The 20,358-nt window shown below is 43.7% G+C and overlaps 1 protein-coding gene across 1 annotated transcript; it reads left to right on the forward strand.

Annotated features, from left to right (window-relative positions):
- The first annotated feature begins 3,371 nt into the window (after nt 1–3,371).
- LOC145864000 (uncharacterized) lies at nt 3,372–20,281 on the forward strand. Its single transcript, XM_082968787.1, has 9 exons — nt 3,372–4,207; nt 7,228–7,263; nt 8,217–8,498; nt 8,646–8,693; nt 8,908–9,066; nt 11,207–11,290; nt 12,771–12,848; nt 13,584–13,640; nt 20,196–20,281. The coding sequence occupies exons 1-9, from the start codon at nt 3,967–3,969 to the stop codon at nt 20,279–20,281; spliced, it is 1,071 nt and encodes a 356-aa protein (XP_082824913.1). The 5' UTR covers nt 3,372–3,966.
- Nucleotides 20,282–20,358: the final 77 nt, after the last annotated feature.

The following is a 20,358-nucleotide window of genomic DNA, read 5'->3' on the forward strand; positions in this document are numbered from 1 at the left end:
AATTCTGAACGAAATGTGGCAAAGAAATAAACTTTTTGTCCTGAATACAAAGTGTTATTGTCACGACTTCCGCCGGAGTCGGTCCCTCTCCTTGTTCGAGCGGCGTTCGGCGGTCAACGTCACCGGCCTTCTAGCCATCACCGATCCATTTTTCATTTTCCATTTGTTTTGTCTTTGGTTTTTACAGACCTGGTTTCAATTCCCCCATTTACATGTTCAGTATTTAACCCTCTGGTTTCCCCCATGTTTGTGTGAGTGTTTGTTTTATTGTAAGGCTGTATCTGACGGCTGGTATATTGTTACCGGGTTTTGTATTTACGCCCGTTTATTTCGTGGTACCGTATTTTTCCAGCACCATAGTATTGTGTTTATACTGGTGTTTTCTTGAATTAAATACCTTGTCCACGTGTCTCAGCTCTCCTGCGCCTGACTCATTTCACCAGTTACCCACAGCCTTGACAGTTATATTTGTGGGAAATCCAATAGAACACATTACTGAGTACCACTGTCAAATATTTTCAAGCATTGTGGTGGATGCATGATTTTATGTGTACGGTTGTAATCGTTAAGGGCTGCAGAGTTTTTCAGGGTAAAAAAGAAACGGAATGGGGCTAAGCACAGGCAAAATCCTAGAGGAAAACCTGGTTCAGTCTGCTTTGAATTCACCTTTCAGCAAGACAATAACCTCAAACACAAGGCCAAATCTACACTGGAGTTGCTTACCAAGAAGACAGTGAATGTTTCTGAGTGGCTGAGTTAGAATTTTGACTTAATCTAATTGAAAATCTATGGCAAGACCTGAAAATTGTTGTCTAGATTGATCTAAATTGTCTAAATTGTCTAAATTGATCAACAACCAATTTGACAGAGCTTGAATAATTTTGAAAAGAATAATGGGCAAGTGTTCCACAATCAAGGTGTGGAAAGCTCTTAGGTCATGTCTACACTTGACACTTACATGCGACACCTGCTATGAGAATACGAAGCTTGCATTGAAAAGACTGGTCTAAATGCACAAAAGTCGCTTTGTGTTCAGATCTGTTTAACCACTTCAGGAGGTGGTCAGGGATGCTTTGTGTGCGGCGTTCTCCTCAGTCTGGATTTAATCAGGCTACCAAAAGTACATACAGTGGGTGACGTCATCAGCACTCCTCCCAAAAGTCTCCAGGAAATGTATGTTTTGGGACCGAGAGGCACCTTTTCATTATAACACTGGAGGAAATACATTAATGTCGTGAGAGGAACGTGTTTGCTGGCCTCATAAATGCTAGCCAGCTATTTAATATTTAGCAAAACAAGAGTTATGCTAACCTGTTTGCAATCCCTTTAGCATTGCTTGCTGTCTTGCTGGCTAGCTACAGAGGTTAGCTGGCAAGTTAGCTACGGTATTTAGCTACTGCCATCAGTTGTTGTTGTGTTATTATCATATTTTGCCTATTCCACCATTTGTGGAAGGCACACTGGCATTTGAATATAGTGCAGGAATGGACACAATGTGGACATGGTGGACACATTTAAATGTCAATTTAGATGCATGAGGTGTTCGGAATTCCATGATCAGAACTCCATTATTAGAATACAAAAGCTGCATGAACTGTCAAGTCTAGACACGGCTTTCAAGACTTAAACAGAAAGACTCACAGCTGTAATCGCTGCCAACGGTGTTTCTTTTATTTCTTATTCTTTTTTTTAGGTATTGTTTCTTAAAACTGCGTTGTTGGTTAAGGGCTTGTAAGTAAGAGTTTCACTGTAAATTCACTGTAAGGTCTACCTGTCGTATTTGGAGCATGTGACAAATACAATTTGATTTGATTCTACAAAGTATTGACTCAGGGTTGTGAATACTTACACTCTACCGTTCAAAAGTCTGAAAAACAGACGCCTCACAAGTCCTCAACTGGCAGCTTCATTAAATAGTACCTGCAAAACACCAGTCTCAACATCAACAGTGAAGAGACGACTCCGGGGTGCTGGCCTTCTAGGCAGAGTTCCTCTGTCCAGTGTCTGTGTTCTTTTGCCCATCTTAATCTTTTCTTTTTATTGGCCAGTCTAAGATATGGCTTTTTCTTTGCAATTCTGCCGAGATGGCCAGCATCCCAGAGTCGCCGCTTCACTGTTGATGTTGAGACTGGTGTTTTGCGGGTACTATTTAATGAAGCTGCCAGTTGAGGACTTGTGAGGCATCTGTTTCTCAAACTAAACACTCTAATGTACTTGTCCTCTTGCTCAGTTGTGGACCGGGGCCTCCCACTCCTCTTTCTACTCTAGTCAGAGTAAATTTGCTCTGTTCTGTGAAGGGAGTAGTACACAGCCTTGTACGAGAGCTTCAATTTCTTGGCAATTTCTCGCATGGAATAGCCTTTGTTTCTCAGAACAAGAATAGACAGACACGTTTCAGAAGAAAGGTCTTTGTTTTGAGCCTGTAATCGAACCCACAAATGTTGATGCTCCAGATACTCAACTAGTCTAAAGGAGGCCAGTTATTTTGCTTCTTTAATCAGAACAACAGTTTTCAGCTGTGCAACATAATTGTAAAAGGGTTTTCTAATGATCAATTAGCCTTTTAAAATGATAAACTTGGATTAGCTAACACAACGTGCCATTGTTGCTGATAATGGGCTTCTGTACACCTATGTAGATATTCCATAAAAAATGTGCCAATTCCAGCTACAATAGTAATTTAAAACATTAACAATGTCTACACTGTATTTCTGATCAATATGATGTTATTTAAATGGACAGAAAATGTGCTTTTCTTTCAAAAACAAGGACATTTCTAAGTGACCACAAACTTTTGAACGGTAGTGTATGTAAATGTGATATTTCTGTATTTAAATGTGCTAACTTTTTAAAAACATGTTTTCACTTGGTCATTATGGGGTATTGTGTGTATATGGGCAAGGAAAACATATATTGAATCCACAACAAAATGTGGAATAAGTCAAGGAATACTTCCTGAAGGCACTGTATGTAGAGCAGTAGGTATATTAGAGTGAGATATGTCAAGAATCCAGTATATAAATAAATATGTGGTGTGTATAAACAGTGTAACTAAAATGCAATGTACAGTGGTAGAAATATTAGAATGAACTATGTCGAGAATACAGTATATAAAAACACAGTACAAAACCCCAAAGCAAAATGGATATAATTGCAGGAAATTAGCTTCTGGACCTGAGTCAGGAATATAAATTATAAATATGTATGTGAATGGTGTGTATGGGCAGTATGTGAATAGATAAAGGTGTGTATAGCAGTAGTTATACTGTACTTTTCCTCTGTACCTTAAATATTTGTGGGTTTCAATATTGTTAGCACAAACACACTGTCCTCGACTCCTCCCCCCCATTCCATTCTTGCCTGTTTGTGGCAGTCTGCAGAGGGGAAAGGAGGCGGAAGAAGTGGAAGAAGTGCTCTGCTCCTGGACTAAACTCTTTTCACCTCTCCTTGCTTCTCCAGTGAGCTGTTGCTAAGATCTCCTTTTGATCTCTGCACCTGTTGCAACTCGTCAGCCAGGTGAAGGGGATTATATCTCTCTCAGCCATAACTTTTTCAGCTGTCGTTCCAGGAGAGCTGTAGATCTCGTTTAGTTAAATTGCAGGACAATTGGACTGCTCTGCCTCCCTCTTCCTCCCTCCCTCACTATTTTCTTCTCTCTGTGTCCAGCCCTGCCTCATGCTCTGAGTGAGTCTGTGTCTGGCTGTGGCTTGGAGCTCCAGAATCTTCCTCACCGGAGAGAAGGCATGGAACACTAGAGTAGAAAACTGAGAGGTAGAATTCTGTGGTAGAATTCAGATATAGAACACTTCGGTAGAATTTCTGAGTAGCGTTCTGAGCTGGAACTTTAAGCAAGATTTTGGGAAATCTGAACTAGAATACAGAGCTGGAATACTTAATCGGAACACTGAGCTGGAACTTTTCAGTGGAACATTGAGGTAGAATCCTGAGGCAGGTAGAGTAAGGAGGATGGGAGGTCATACTGCAGTGGTGTGTTTGGTTCTGCTGGCCCTATGCTGTGTGCTACTGCCCAGAGCAGGGGAGAGTGCAGGAGGCATTGTCTCTTTAGGCCAGGCTGTAGAGGAGATAGGGATGGAGGCCCTATATAGACAGGAGTCCCAGGATGAACCAGCTAAAGAAGAGGATCTCACAGAGACACAAAGCCAGACTAGCAAGGAAAAGAGAGCCACAGAGGAGGATGCCCTACCAGGTAAGAACGAAGCCAACCCACTGGACATAGACGTCAGTTCAACGTCTAGTTTTTATTTACATTTGGTTGAGTTGTCAACTAGCGTGAATTCAACTCAGCCAAAAATGTCACCCTGTCATTGAGGTTAAAAGTTTTATGAAAAAAAATACAAAATTCTCTTACGTTGAAGACTTTTTGCAAATCCGATCAGTTTTCCACGTTGATTCAAAGTTATCACATTGAAGTTTTGGGTTGAAATGACATGGAAACGTTGATTCAACCAGTTTTTGCCTAGTAGGAACATTCACATTATAATGCTATATATGTTACTAAGTGGAGAATTGGGTCCCATCTGAGTGGCTAGAAACATGGATGGTTTTACCTACTAGATGGGACCCAATTCAGCTGGTGTACAGGCCTTTGTTCCAGCCCAGCAATAACACATCTTATCATCGTATCAGCTAATGATCAAAACCTTAGTAGTAGAATCATCAACAGTGTCTGGTTGTTGGGCTGGAACAGATGCCTCCTTCCAGGACGAGGATTGTAGAACGTTATATGACATCATCAGGCAGGCACAGGGGACAGGGCACAAGGCAGGTGGAGGAGAGTGTTGGTCTTGAAAGAAGCCAGCAGTTTCCTGAATTACCCACACACACCTTTCAGTCACTATGACAAGTCCAACAGTGTCCACCCCGCACACACACACCACATCACACCACACCACACACACCATACAGTACTCTTACCTGTCTGTCTCCAGCTCACTCATACCTGGACTGTCTCTTGGCCCAAAGCAGAGTAGACCTGGGACTGGGGAAGATTCAGTCTTCTGCAGTAACAGACCTGGCTGGGCTCTGAGCTCAGCATCTTGGAGACAGATTTGTACAGTCCACTTTTATTTTCTACTGTACTGTGCTGTACCACAGAACCCAGCTCCAAAATGGAAGGATTCACCCTCTGAGATGGGCTGATGATGTAGTGTTAGTTATAAAACAAATTTTGTTTCTGAGATTCACAGCTTAACATGGAGTAAACCAGCACACACATCTGTTGGTTTAATCAGTCCAATTTCCCAATTAAATTGCACTAAAACCTTGTATTTACATGGTAATTACATTAGCTAGTAGGTACTGTATAACTATTTTGTGGGTACACATTGTTACATAGTGCAATACAAACTATGTAAAACTTACTACTACTGTTATAGGCTACATATTTATGGCTTGCACAATTGAAAAGATATTAGAAAAACCAACTACACAGAATCAGATTTCTTAAGGACAGGGAGAGGAATATTGAATACACATGAATATGACATGAATACACAGCCTCTGTTCCACAGATACAGTTGAAGTCGGAAGTTTACATACAGTACACCTTAGCCAAATACATTTAACAATTCCTGACATTTAATCCAAGTAAATATTCCCTGTCTTAGGTCAGTTAGGATCACCACTGTATTTTAAGAATGTGAAATGTCAGAATAATAGTAGAGAGAATGATTTATTTCAGCTTTTATTTCTTTCATCACATTCCCAGTGTGTCAGAAGTTTACATACACTCAATTAGCATTTGGTAGCATTGCCTTTAAATTGTTTAACTTAGGTAAAACGTTTCGGGTAGCCTTCCACAAGCTTCCCACAATAAGTTGGGTGAATTTTGGCCCATTCCTCCTGAGAGCTGGTGTAACTGAGTCAGGTTTTTAGGCCTCCTTGCTCGCAAATGCTTTTTCAGTTCTGCTCACAAATTTTCTATGGGATTGAGGTCAGGGCTTTGTGATGGCCACTCCAATACCTTGACTTGTTGTCCTTAAGCCATTTTGCCACAACTTTGGAAGTATGCTTGGGGTCATTGTCCATTTGGAAGACCCATTTGCGACCAAGCTTTAACTTCCTGACTGATGTCTTGAGATGTTGCTTCAATATATCCACATAATTTTCCTTCCATGATGCCATCTATTTTGTGAAGTGCACTAGTCCCTCCTGCAGCAAAGCACCCCCACAACATGATGCTGCCATCCCTGTGCTTCACGGTTGGGATGGTATTCTTCGGCTTGCAAGCCTCCTCTTTTTCCTCCAAACATAACGATAGTCATTATGGCCAAACAGTTCTATTTTTGTTTCATCAGACCAGAGGACATTTCTCCAAAAAGTACGATCTTTGTCCCCATATGCAGTTGCAAACCGTAGTCTGGCTTTTTTATAGCAGTTTTGGAGCAGTGGCTTCTTCCTTGCTGAGCGGCCTTTTAGGTTATGTCAATATAGGACTCGTTTTACTGTGGATATAGATACTTTTGTACCTGTTCCCTCCAGCATCTTCACAAGGTCCTTTGCTGTTGTTCTGGGATTGATTTGCACTTTTCGCACCAAAGTATGTTCATCTCTAGGAGACAGAATGCGTCTCCTTCCTGAGCGGAATGACGGCTGCATGGTCCAATGGTGTTTATACTTGCGTACTATTGTTTGTACAGATGAACGTGGTACCTTCAGGCATTTGTAAATTCCTCCCAAGGATGAACCAGACTTGTGGAGGTCAAAAAAACAAATCTGAGTGATTTCTTTTGATTTTCCCATGATGTCAAGCAAAGAGGCCCTGAGTTTGAAGGTAGGCCTTGAAATACATCCACAGGTACACCTCCGATTGACTCAAATGATGTCAAATAGCCTATCAGAAGCTTCTAAATCCATGACATAATTTTCTGGATTTTTCCAAGCTGTTTAAAGGCACAGTCAACTTAGTGTATGTAAACTTCTGACCCACTGGAATTGTGATACAGTGAATTAGAAGTGAAAAATGAGTTGTGTCATGCACAAAGTAGATGTCCTAACCGACTTGCCAAAACTATAGTTTGTTAACAAGACATTTGTGGAGTGGTTGAAAAACAAGTTTTAATGACTCCAACCTAAGTGTATGTAAACTTCCGACTTGCACTGTAGGTCACTGGCACAGGTATTCAAATAGCCACGAATAGAGAGAGGGAAATACCAATGAATACACTCCACTGACTTCTGTAGTAACACAACTTCTTCTTCCCCAAGATAATGCCCTCCGTGGCGATTTAAGCAGCACCATCAGTAAGTAGCACAAGAGCACAATTATATCCACATCCTATACGTAGCATGCAGCATACTGTAAATATGTACATTCAGAGGAAGCGGCAGAAAGAAGAAAATCTTTATATTTTATCCATTACACATCAGATAGAAAAAAAACACGTGATTATGGAATGTTTTAATGTCATGTGACATAATGTAGAAACATTTACATAAACCCAGATGAGATCTCCTTGACCTTGGGTGTGATGATATCACTGCAGTCCCTCTCCTTGATGTGTGTGTGTGTGTGTGTGTGTGTGTGTGTGTGTGTGTGTGTGTGTGTGTGTGTGTGTGTGTGTGTGTGTGTGTGTGTGTGTGTGTGTGTGTGTGTGTGTGTGTGTGTGAGGACCCTGTTGTTTCACCATGTGAACAGAGTAGCTTTTCTTCTGCACAGGACACCGTCATCTCCTCTCAGTCCCCCCCCCCACACACACACACACACACACACACACACACACACCCACACACACACACACACACACACACACACACACACACACACACACACACACACACACACACACACACACACACACCTGTCTGCCAGATGTTAGCTCAGCTGTGCCCCCTGCTAGAGTGATTCTGTCTTGCAGATTTCCCCATCCCCATTACACCTGTCTGGTCCGGGATTTCGGTCTGTCTGTCTTTGTTTCCCACTGTTTTTCCTCTGTCACCATCTCTCTCTGCCCCCTCTCACTCTATCACTCTATTTCTATTTGTTTAGCTGTCTCTCTATCTCTCATCAGTCTACTTCAGTAGCAGAGAGTTGGTGTTGATGTATAGCCTTTGTTTGAATGCCATCTTGTCATATCCTGGCATATCCGACTGTTATAGGATTGTTATGTGCTGTTAAACCTGACATTTGACCCTCAGGAATCAACATGTCAAAATGACCAAGTTTATTAACTTTCCTTTCCCCCGTTGACACCAAGCAAGGGTCAGGAGAGCCGAAGAGGAAGAGGAGGGCAAAGGGGATAAAAAGAAGGGCAAGAAAGACAAGAAAGACAAGAAAGACAAGAAAGACAAGAAGAACAAGGAGCCCAAAGTGCCCAAGGCCACCAAGAAGCCTAAAGCAGACAAAAAGCCAAAGAAGGGCAAAGAAAAGGAGCCACGGACAGAAGCACCTACAACTCCACCACCCACAACTACCACACTACCACCTACAACTACCACACCACCACCTACAACTACTACAGAGGTGTACACAGAAGCAGGTAATGCAGTAACACACCACTTTACTACTGTAATCAACGTTTTCAATAAAAACAGACTAGAATTGGTTGATTAGATTTTTTTATTGGCTTTGCATTGTGTGAGTAACAAAGTTGTTTGTAATCCTTTGATCTCTGTCCCATCTGAAGCTCCCACAGAACCTGACCCATACCCAGACTACCCCTACCCAGACAACGGTGAGACCATGTGTACAGATGACAAACCATTATAGAATTTCTCTGAAGCCGGTGCCTCAGTGTTCAAATACCACTCAACACTTTATAGCAGAGCCACTTTGTTTATGATCTTATTTGTACCTTGAAAAACCATGTGGATTTTGTTTTATATCTAGCTTAAAAAAATCTCCACACTAATAAAGTTACCTCTACTGTCCATCTGTCCCTCTGATAGAGGATGACTACTGGAAGCCAGATGAGGAGGAGCCCGCAGGCCCAGTGGTCGACCCAGAAGATGACTATTGGAAGGGAGAGGACCCAATGGCCACGCCCCCCACTCCTGTGGTGGATGGAAAGGTGGACGAGGGAGACGAGGACTACTGGGACGCCAGATGTATGTTTCATCCCACTCTGTGTCCTAAAATGAATGATTCATTGACCGAATGAATGAATGAATGAATGAATGAATCAGGGGAGAACGACTTCCCCCTTTCATTGAAGTCATGAAGTTCAAGGTCGACCAGGGTACTACAGGCGGTTATTGCCAGAAAGCAGGATCCTCCATTATAGGAAATGGGAAAATAGCAATCTTCATGGTCAGTATTCGTGCTGCTATTACATCAGATGTACAGTATGTCCTTGAATCGATTATTTTAAAATCACACACAGAATGCCTTTCTAGCCAATCAGAAACGAGTAGTCAACAACGCTGTGGTATAAATAAGGATAATATTGAAATATCAGTATAATTTAGCGGAACTCAATATTAGGAAGGTGTTCCTAATGTTTGGTATACTCAGTGTATGTATACGATCTATGGATGGAATAAATGAATGAATGAATGAATGAATGGAACCAAGGCATCAATGACAAAAAATACTAATTTCAATTAACTTTACTAACTACTTCAAAATTATTATCAAAGTATTTTTTTTAAATACTAGCTATTAGTTTAAACGTGTACTATAGGTGTATAACCTACCAGCTCTCACAGTCTCACGTCAGAATTAGATGCTGCTGCTGCGCCTTCTTCACCACGCTGTCTGTGTGGGTGGACCATTTCAGTTTGTCCGTGATGTGTACGCCGAGGAACTTAAAACTTTCCACCCTCTCCACTACTGTCCCGTCGATGTGGATAGGGGGCTGCTCCCTCTGCTGTTTCCTGAAGTCCACGATCATCTCCTTTGTTTTGTTGACATTGAGTGTCAATCAAGCCTACCACTGTAGTGTCGTCTGCAAACTTGATGATTGAGTTGGAGGCGTGCATGGCCACGCAGTCGTGGGTGAACAGGGAGTACAGGAGAGGGCTGAGAACGCACCCTTGTGGGGCACCAGTGTTGAGGATCAGCGGGGTGGAGATGTTGTTACATATCCTCACCACCTGGGTCCCGTCAGGAAGTCCAGGACCCAGCTGCACAGGGCGGGGTCGAGACCCAGGGTCTAGGATTAACGTCTTACATCTAGACGTTCCGCTAGCGGAACACCTGCTACAATATCCAATGATAGGCGTGGCGCGAATTACAAATTCCTCAAAAATACAAAAACTTCAATTTTTCAAACATATGACTATTTCACAGCATTTTAAAAACAAGACTCTCCTTTATCTAACCACACTGTCCGATTTCAAAAAGGCTTTACAGCGAAAGCAAAACATTAGATTATGTCAGCAGAGTACCAAGCCAGAAATAATCAGACACCCATTTTTCAAGCTAGCATATAATGTCACAAAAACCCAGAAGACAGCTAAATGCAGCACTAACCTTTGATCTTCATCAGATGACACACCTAGGACATTATGTTATACAATACATGCATGTTTTGTTCAATCAAGTTCATATTTATATTAAAAAACAGCTTTTTACATTAGCATGTGACGTTCAGAACTAGCATACCCCCGCAAACTTCCGGAGGAATTTGCTAATAATTTACTAAATTACTCACGATAAACGTTCACAAAAAGCATAACAATTATTTTAAGAATTATAGACACAGAACTCCTCTATGCACTCGAGGTGTCCGATTTTACGGTTTGGGATAGGGTTAAAATTCAAAAACAACTTTTTATCTCTGGATTTCTCGTCCAGATCCACTCTAAATCGAACCCTTTATGATATTTGCCAACTGGACTCTTTAACCAATGACTCAGGTTTTCCACCTTATATGATGAAAATCTCATCTCATGTGAAGGTTTGTCAGCAAAGCTCAGCTCATCTGTTCTTTGTGTGATAGCTGCAACAGGTTTTCATTACTTTTACTGTGTACATAATTCCACTACTGTTTCACCCTACCATATTTCCACTCCTACAGTATCTCACTCTCCTGCACCTCTCCATTTCTCTCTGTTCCCACTCCACCATCTCTCTCCATTCTCATCCTCTCCTTTCTCTGATTTCTCTACTCTTACTTCTCCATCTGCCTCCTTCCTTACTCTCATGTGCCTCTTCGATCTTGCTCTCTCTTTTCTCTTTTGTGCTCTCTTTATTCTCTGAGATCTCCATTCTCACTTTCTCGTTTTCTCCGTTCTCCAATAACAGACGAGGTGCCCGAGAATCTTCCTTTCCCTGATGGTAAAGAGGTCGTCCCCACAGAGAAAGATGACTGGAGCTACGCTGTTACAGGTGACTTACATCTCAATTAGTCAATCAGTCAGTCAGTCGGTCAATCAGTCACCGTTTAGAGGGCCACATTGTATGCTGCTATTCCTCCTTTCTAAGAATGAAAAACAACCGCTGTTTTAGGGTTTATAGTGTGGAAGTAGATCCTGTAAACCATATGCTTAGACCTAGATTCAATCAGATCAGCTGATGTTTTGGCGGTGTCTGAGGTGTAACTGCGTTGGAGCTGTCAAATCGGTGAGCAGCTGCTCTTGATCATTGTCACGAAGCCACACCCATCCCACTCACATAAGAATTTCAGGACGAGAAAGTGTAGGCTATATAGAAATAATGGCACTCAGAGACAGCAAGGGTTCAAACTGTAGAACCCAGTTTCTAGATTTCAATATAAAAATGTATTTTATAAAACAAAACTTTGCTACATTTTATCTCTGGGACCCTCAGGATGACAAATCAGAGCAAGAATACTGAATGTAAGTACATTATTTACCTTCAGAGTTGAATGTATCAAACCAGTTGCCGTGATAAAAGTGTTTTGTTGTTGTGCACTCTCCTCAAACAATAGCATGGTATTTTTTCACTGTAATATCTACTGTAAATTGGACACAGCAGTTAGATTATAAAGAATTTAAGCTTTCTGCCCATATAAGACATGTCTATGTCCTGGAAAGTTGTCTGTTACTTACAATGTCATTCTAGTCATATTAGTGCATGTTAGCAACAACTGTCACGGTTTAGGGACACCGATCCCGTAGAGGTTAATGCAACTCTGTGCAGCCAATGCCAATGTCTGCTTTAGGCATAATGCCTGGAGACGCTTGTGGATTTGATAGCTCTAACGCAGTTCCACCTCCAACATCGCCAAAACAATCTCTATGCTGATGTCGGCTAAAGCAGATCAGATTGAATAGAGCTCTTAGTCCAGGGAATGACATCAGAGTAGGAGGCTAGATCATCACCCTGCTTTTTAGAGGAAAGCGAGTGGGTGAGAGTGTAGTTCAAAACAGTCAAAGGCTTTTCATGGTTTTGTTTTTGAGCAAGAAGCCTTTCACAAGATGGCTGCTCTGTTATATTCCTTGTAAACTTAAATTAAACATTTAACTAGGCAAATAACAGGCAGCGTGTTATGCTAGCTTTATGTGGGTCCAAACAGAGAGTGTCTGTTGTGGATGCAGAAATAAAGGCTCTGTTCCACCATCACTGTAGTAGAAAATTACTGTATTAATGTTTTGAAACTACATACTGCATTTTAGCTTCCGAGAGCTTCGGAAGGCACACATTAAACCAAAGAGACTCTCTCTGTTATGTTGTTTAGTAAAAATAGATTAGTACTACTAGACAGGCTGCCAGTCTGTTTCTGCTTGAGCCAGGTTGTTGTGGTTTTGCCATGGCAGTTATGTACTGTTGAATCAATGCAGAAACAGTGTGCTACTCAGTCTAGGCTACTGGAGTGATGTGTTTGTGTTTTCTCCTTCCAATACAGAGGAGCTTGTTACACCACCACCCACCTATGAAAGCCCATGGTACGAGGAGTATGACTACGGCCATAGTGGTGGACAGAGTATGTACACACACGGGCACACACACACAGTCCTTGTGGGGACCAAACAATTGATTCCCATTCAAAATCCTATTTTCCCTAACCCCTAAGCCTAACCCTTAACCTAACCCTAACCTTACCCATGAACCTAAACCTAACCCTAACCCCTAAACCTAACACTTAAACCTAATTCTAACCTTAACCATAATTGCAACCCTAAACATAACACTGCGAAATGTCTCCACTTGTCTGTATTTTCCTTGATTTACTATCCTTGTGAGGTAAAACCTAAAACACACTGACACACACACATGCACTCTGCACTGTAAAATAAACCCTTGGCCAAATCTCCACTAGAAATATGTTTTTCATTTCAATGGGACCCTGCGGTGAAATAAAGATTAGACACAATAAAGAATAAAGAACTGGCCCTTTACCACGGAGTCAAAAGTAATGGGCCTACACTTCTCATTCCCCACAAGAATGAAAAAAAAGAAGTGTATACTGTTTCAATTATATGGTCTGTTGTCTAAGTTTGGGTTAAGCAAGACTTTGGCAGCTGATGTTCCAAACTCCCAAATAAGAAAATGCCAAGTAACATCATGACGTTATGTTATTCTATCTGCAACGTTCTAAATGTTTCACTCCACTGAAAACACCCAACATACACAGTATACTGTTACATGTAATGGGGAGGTGGGGGGAAGTAACCTCAAGTTCATCCATGATTGTTTTTCCCTCCTTTGTTTACCACAGCGAAAAAACAGGAGGAGAGAGAGAACCAAAGGAAAGAAAAGGAGAGAGAGGATAGAGGTATTGTGCACAGCCTATTTTCCATTATGATCTGAATGACTGTGATCTATTTCAGTTGTAGATACTTCACATTATACAGTAACATTTACATGTTGGTCATTAAGCAGACACTCTTATCCAGAGCAACTTACAGTTAATGCACTCACAGAAAAATTCTGGGTTAAAAACAACCCAATTTGGGGTTTTTGGTAACCCAGCGCTGTGTAAATATTGGATAGAATTCACACTGGGTTATTTTGACCCAGTCAACGATTGGGTTGTGTGAATAACTCAACATGTTGGGTTGTTGGGATTACCCAAACATTAATTTAACGATTAGTTGGGTTTTTACGAACTTTCATTCTGGGTTGACGAGCAATTTTTGGGATCATGTTGTTGATTTTTTTAAACAAAGTCCACAAGACACAGAACTCCCTTTTGCAAAACAGTAAATGCGTTTTCAAAATATAGATGCCTTCTCAAAACATAAATACATTCATCAAAACTTTATTATATCTTCGAAATTGCAAATACATTCATCAAAAGAACACAACTGCCCTGCAAAAAGACTAACAGACAAAACAGAAAGTTAGTCTTTCTTTTAAAAAGCCCAGTAGATCAAAACATTTTCTTTGCATTCACTAAATCATGATAATCAAAATTGGAAGTGCAAAAGTATACTAAAGTGCAGAATTATGGGCAATTACTATCCTTTTATGCATATTTCATCAAACAATTTCATACTTATCAAATCAAATTTTATCCCTGATAAAAATGTTTTAAAAAAATAAGCACATTGTGCAGCATTGATTCATGGGTATCATCACAATCAATTTCCATGTACAATTACATAGGTTAGTTTGCTCATAGTTTTTTAGTTTCCAATTAGGTACAGTGTCACAAAAAGAGCCGTGTTGAATAGACCAAACTGCAGCGGGAATATGGATGCTCATGTTTTAATTCAAAAAAGGAGTAACGCATCCACTGGAAAACATTATACACGACAGGAACAGTTTTGCAGGCACACAACACGCAGTGCAAAAACAACTACCCACGAAAACCAAACAAACACACACCTACTTATGGGACTCCCAATCAGAGGCAACTAGAAACACCTGCCTCCAATTGAGAGTCCAGCACCCAAAACTACACATAGAAAAACAAACCTAGAACCTATACCAAACTAATACACCCCACTACACCACACACAAAACCCCATAATACAAAACAAATATACCTCTGCCACGTCCTGACCAAATATAATAGAAATAATACCTAAATATTGGTCAGGACGTGACATTACCCCCCCCCTAAAGGTGCAGACCCCGGAATGCACCTTAAAAGAAAACACAAAAAATCCCCATTACCCCAACAAAACCAAAAAGCAATACCCCCTAAACAATAAGGGAGGGAAGGGAAGGGAGGGTGGCTGCCGTCAACGACGGCACTGTGCTACACCCTCCCTCCCCAACCCACCTATCCTGGAGGTGGCTCCGGTGCAGGACGTGGACCCTGCTCCACCCTCGGCGTCGCCCACTTCGGTGGAGCCGATAGCTGCGCCAGGCAGACGGACCCCTCGGGCTGGGCCGGGGGAACAGGAGGGCCCCTCGGGCTGGGCCGGGGGAACAGGAGGGCCCCTCGGGCTGGGCCGGGGGAACAGGAGGGCCCCTCGGGCTGGGCCGGGGGAACAGGAGGGCCCCTCGGGCTGGGCCGGGGAACAGTCTGGCCACTCCGGCAGTTCAGCGCAGTCTGGCCACTCCGGCAGTTCAGCGCAGTCTGGCCACTCCGGCAGTTCAGCGCAGTCTGGCCACTCCGGCAGTTCAGCGCAGTCTGGCCACTCCGGCAGTTCAGCGCAGTCTGGCCACTCCGGCAGTTCAGCGCAGTCTGGCCACTCCGGCGACTGTTGACTGGCGGGCAGCTCCCACGACTGTTGACTGGCGGGCAGCTCCCACGACTGTTGACTGGCGGGCAGCTCCCACGACTGTTGACTGGCGGGCAGCTCCCACGACTGTTGACTGGCGGGCAGCTCCCACGACTGTTGACTGGCGGGCAGCTCCGACGACTGTTGACTGGCGGGCAGCTCCGACGACTGTTGACTGGCGGGCAGCTCCGACGACTGTTGACTGGCGGTGCTGGGCTGACGCACTAGACTCCTGATGCGTGGGGCTGGTACTGGACGTGCCGGCCTGGAGACACGCACCTCCATGCTAGTGCATCTAGCGGGAAACACCGGACCGAAAGGGCGCACTGGCGGTCTTGAGCGCAGGGTTGGCATCACCCCTTCCGGCTCGATGCCTACTTCGCCCTGGCACATGCGGGGCGCTGGTACCTTGCCTACCGGCCTGAAAATCCCAGGCCTCACCACAGCCCCAACCCCAAAGCACGGGACCTGTCCAGTCTGCCCTACAAGGGTACGGGGAGCTGGCCTGGGGCTGTAATCTCGCCCCGCCAAATAGCCCTTGTGCCCCACCCTAAAAAATTATTGGGGCTGCCTCCAACATTCCTCCCTCACTTGCCTCTGTCCTCTTCTCCGCTGCTTGGTCCTTTGGTGGTGGGTAGTTCTGTCACAAAAAGAGCCGTGTTGAATAGACCAAACTGCAGCGGGAATATGGATGCTCATGTTTTAATTCAAAAAGGAGTAACGCATCCACTGGAAAACAATATACACGACAGGAACAGTTTTGCAGGCACACAACACGCAGTGCAAAAACAACTACCCACGAAAACCAAACAAACACACACCTACTTATGGGAGTCCAGCACCCAAAACTACACATAGAAAAACAAACCTAGAACCTATACCAAACTAATACACCCCACTACACCACACACAAAACCCCATAATACAAAACAAATATACCTCTGCCACGTCCTGACCAAATATAATAGAAATAACACCTAAATATTGGTCAGGACGTGACATACAGAAACACAATCCCACATTAGAAATAGAAAAGGTGAATGTATGAATGTATGAATGTACAGTATAGGCCTCAATCCACATCAAAGCAAAACTCTATAATGGAAGGTCACAATGTAAAATGTTTTTTTTAACAACAAAGTGACCCAATGTCTGCAACCCAGCAGGTGGGTCAGCCAAACAACCCAGCATGTGTTTGTGTCCATTAAACTAAGGTAGGTAAAACAACCACATATCAAAGTCATTGCAAGTAAAACTTAGTAACACTACAATGTCCTACTTTGCACTGTCAAAGCTCCCAGTCAAGCAGATGAACACGTCACTCAGAGATTCATAATGTAGTGGAAGAATATCAGTCCCTAATGGTTCATGTTTCTGCTTAAAGCGAATGAGGAAAAAAACACAGATATCAGTCTCTACCTGGGCATTGCAAACATGTAGCTGTGAAGCTTCAGTATGGCTTCACTTGCTAAGACGAGGGTCAAAAGTTAATTCTATCTAGAATAGGACAAATCTGAACCATAGAAATGTGTTGTGAGGGAAGGAAAGGTCGCTGGTTTGAATCCCTGAGTCAATTAGGTGAACAATCTGTTGCTGTGCCCTTGAGCAAGGCACTAAACCCTAATTGCTTCTGTAAGTCCCTCTGGATAACAGCTAAATGACTTAAATGTAAACCTATTTAACCTGTATTGGTGCATGGAAGAAGCTTTGAGCTGGAGCAGAAAGAAAGGGAGAGATGGGACAGCAAAGAGAGGTTACAGAACATGCTGGAAGGAAAGATGAGGGAAAAACAACATAAGGGATAGAAACAGAGGAGTAGCGAGTCTAACAGTAATGGAGGGGAGAGATGTTGAAATCACGAGCTTAGAATGAAGATCGAAACACTCGGGATAAGAACCAACAGCTGTTGCCACATGTTCCATTCTGTACTGTACCTCCTGTACAGCGAGGAGAGTAGAACCAGCTAAATGTATAATCAGAATGGAACCAGGGACTTTTGTCTATGGGAGATTACACTGAGTGAACAAAACATTAAGGACACCTGCTCTTTCCATGACATAGACTGACCAGGTGAATCCAGGTGAAAGCTATGATCCCTTATTGATCTCACTTGTTAAATCCAATTTAATCGGTGTAGATGAAGGGGGGACACAGGTTAAAGAAGGATTTTTAAGCCTTGAGACATGGATTGAATATGTGACAAAATATTTAAGTGCCTTTGAATGGGGTATGGTAGTAGGTTGCCAGGCGCACCGGTTTGTGTCAAGAACTGCAACGCTGCTGGGTTTTTCACGGACAACAGTTTGCCGTGTGTATCAAGAATGGTCTGCCACCCAAAGGACATCCAGCCAACTTGACACAACTGTGGGAAGCATTAGAGTCAACATGGGCCAGCATCCCTGTGGAACACTTTCAACACCTTGTAGAGTGGGGGACGGGGGGGCATACTCTGTCCACCACTATCTGTGATTGCACATTTGTACGTAGAACAAAATCACATTTAATACAAAATGTGACAGATTTCTCATCCAGTTAGATATATTGACACTTTTAGCAGGGTTACCCATAAAATGTGACTGGTGGTTATGAAAGTTTGGATACAACAGTGTGCGGCCTGTCTTAGATTTACTGAAGAAAAAAAGAACAATCTGAATTTAATCAGCACATTCCTGAATTTGGAGAAACAGAATACATCTGGTTTCCTTCCTATCTGCAATGTGAAGGCATGTGGATCCTCTGAGGCATTACTGCATTTTTCGATACACAGACACATTTTACATTTACGTCATTTAGTAGACGCTCTTATCCAGAGCGACTTACAAATTGGTGCATTCACCTTATGATATCCAGTGGAACAACCACTTTACAATAGGACATCTATATTTTTTTTTGGGGGGGGGGGGCAGAAGGATTACTTTATCCTATCCCAGGTATTCCTTAAAGAGGTGGGGTTTCAGGTGTCTCTGGAAGGTGGTGATTGACTCCGCTGTCCTGGCGTCGTGAGGGAGCTTGTTCCACCATTGGGGTGCCAGAGCAGCGAACAGTTTTGACTGGGCTGAGCGGGAACTGTGCTTCCGCAGAGGTAGGGAGGCGAGCAGGCCAGAGGTGGATGAACGCAGTGCCCTTCTTTGGGTGTAGGGACTGATCAGAGCCTGAAGGTACGGAGGTGCCGTTCCCCTCACAGCTCCGTAGGCAAGCACCATGGTCTTGTAGCAGATGCGAGCTTCAACTGGAAGCCGGTGGAGTGTGCGGAGGTGCGGGGTGACGTGTGAGAACTTGGGAAGGTTGAACACCAGACGGGCTGCGGCGTTCTGGATGAGTTGTAAGGGTTTAATGGCACAGGCAGGGAGCCCCGCCAGCAGCGAGTTGCAGTAATCCAGACGGGAGATGACAAGTGCCTGGATTAGGACCTGCGCCGCTTCCTGTGTAAGGCAGGGTCGTACTCTGCGAATGTTGTAGAGCATGAACCTACAGGATCGGGTCACCGCCTTGATGTTAGCTGAGAACGACAGGGTGTTGTCCAGGGTCACGCCAAGGCTCTTAGCACTCTGGGAGGAGGACACAATGGAGTTGTCAACCATGATGGCGAGATCATGGAACGGGCAGTCCTTCCCCGGGAGGAAGAGCAGCTCCGTCTTGCCGAGGTTCAGCTTGAGGTGGTGATCCGTCACCCACACTGATATGTCTGCCAGACATGCAGAGATGCGATTCGCCACCTGGTTATCAGAAGGAGAAAAGGAGAAGATGAATTGTGTGTCGTCTGCGTAGCAATGATAGGAGAGACCATGTGAGGATATGACAGAGCCAAGTGACTTGGTGTATAGCGAGAATAGGAGAGGGCCTAGAACTGAGCCCTGGGGGACACCAGTGGTGAGAGCACGTGGTGCGGAGACGGATTCTCGCCATGCCACCTGGTAGGAGTGACCTGTCAGGTAGGACGCAATCCAAGAGTGAGCCGCGCCGGAGATGCCCAACTCGGAGAGGGTGGAGAGGAGGATCTGATGGTTCACAGTATCAAAGGCAGCAGATAGGTCTAGAAGGATGAGAGCAGAGGAGAGAGAGTTAGCTTTAGCAGTGCGGAGAGCCTCCGTGACACAGAGAAGAGCGGTCTCAGTTGAATGGCCAGTCTTGAAACCTGACTGATTTGGATCAAGAAGGTCATTCTGAGAGAGATAGCAAGAGAGCTGGCCAAGGACGGCACGCTCAAGAGTTTTGGAGAGAAAAGAAAGAAGGGATACTGGTCTGTAGTTGTTGACATCGGAGGGATCGAGTGTAGATTTTTTGAGAAGGAGTGCAACTCTCGCTCTCTTGAAGACGGAAAGGACGTAGCCAGCGGTCAAGGATGAGTTGATGAGCGAGGTGAGGTAGGGGAGAAGGTCTCCGGAAATGGTCTGGAGATGAGAGGACGGGATAGCGTCAAGCGGGCAGGTTGTTGGGCGGCCGGCCATCACAAGTCGCAAGATTTCATCTGGAGAGAGGGGAGAAAGAGGTCAAAGCATAGGGTAGGGCAACGTGAGCAGGACCAGCGGTGTCGTTTGACTTAACAAACGAGGATCGAATGTCATCAACCACACACGTGTAAACACGCAAGCGCTCACACAGAGAATCTATTACTGGGATTGTAGTTAGTGATTGACTATGGTGCTGTTTGACAGAGAGAGCTCAGCAGAGGAGGGAAGAGGAAGAGAGGGCCAAAGCCAAGAAGAGACCACACGTATTCAAGGAACCTAAAAGTAGGTAACTTGCTACCATCCAATGATACAATACTCGGTTAGCAAGAGTTTTAGCAAGAGTTTAAGAGCTTTTCCATTGTGGTTT

This window comes from Salmo salar, chromosome 24 (assembly GCF_965601325.2).
Source record: "Salmo salar chromosome 24, fSalSal1, whole genome shotgun sequence".
Lineage (NCBI taxonomy): Eukaryota > Metazoa > Chordata > Actinopteri > Salmoniformes > Salmonidae > Salmo > Salmo salar.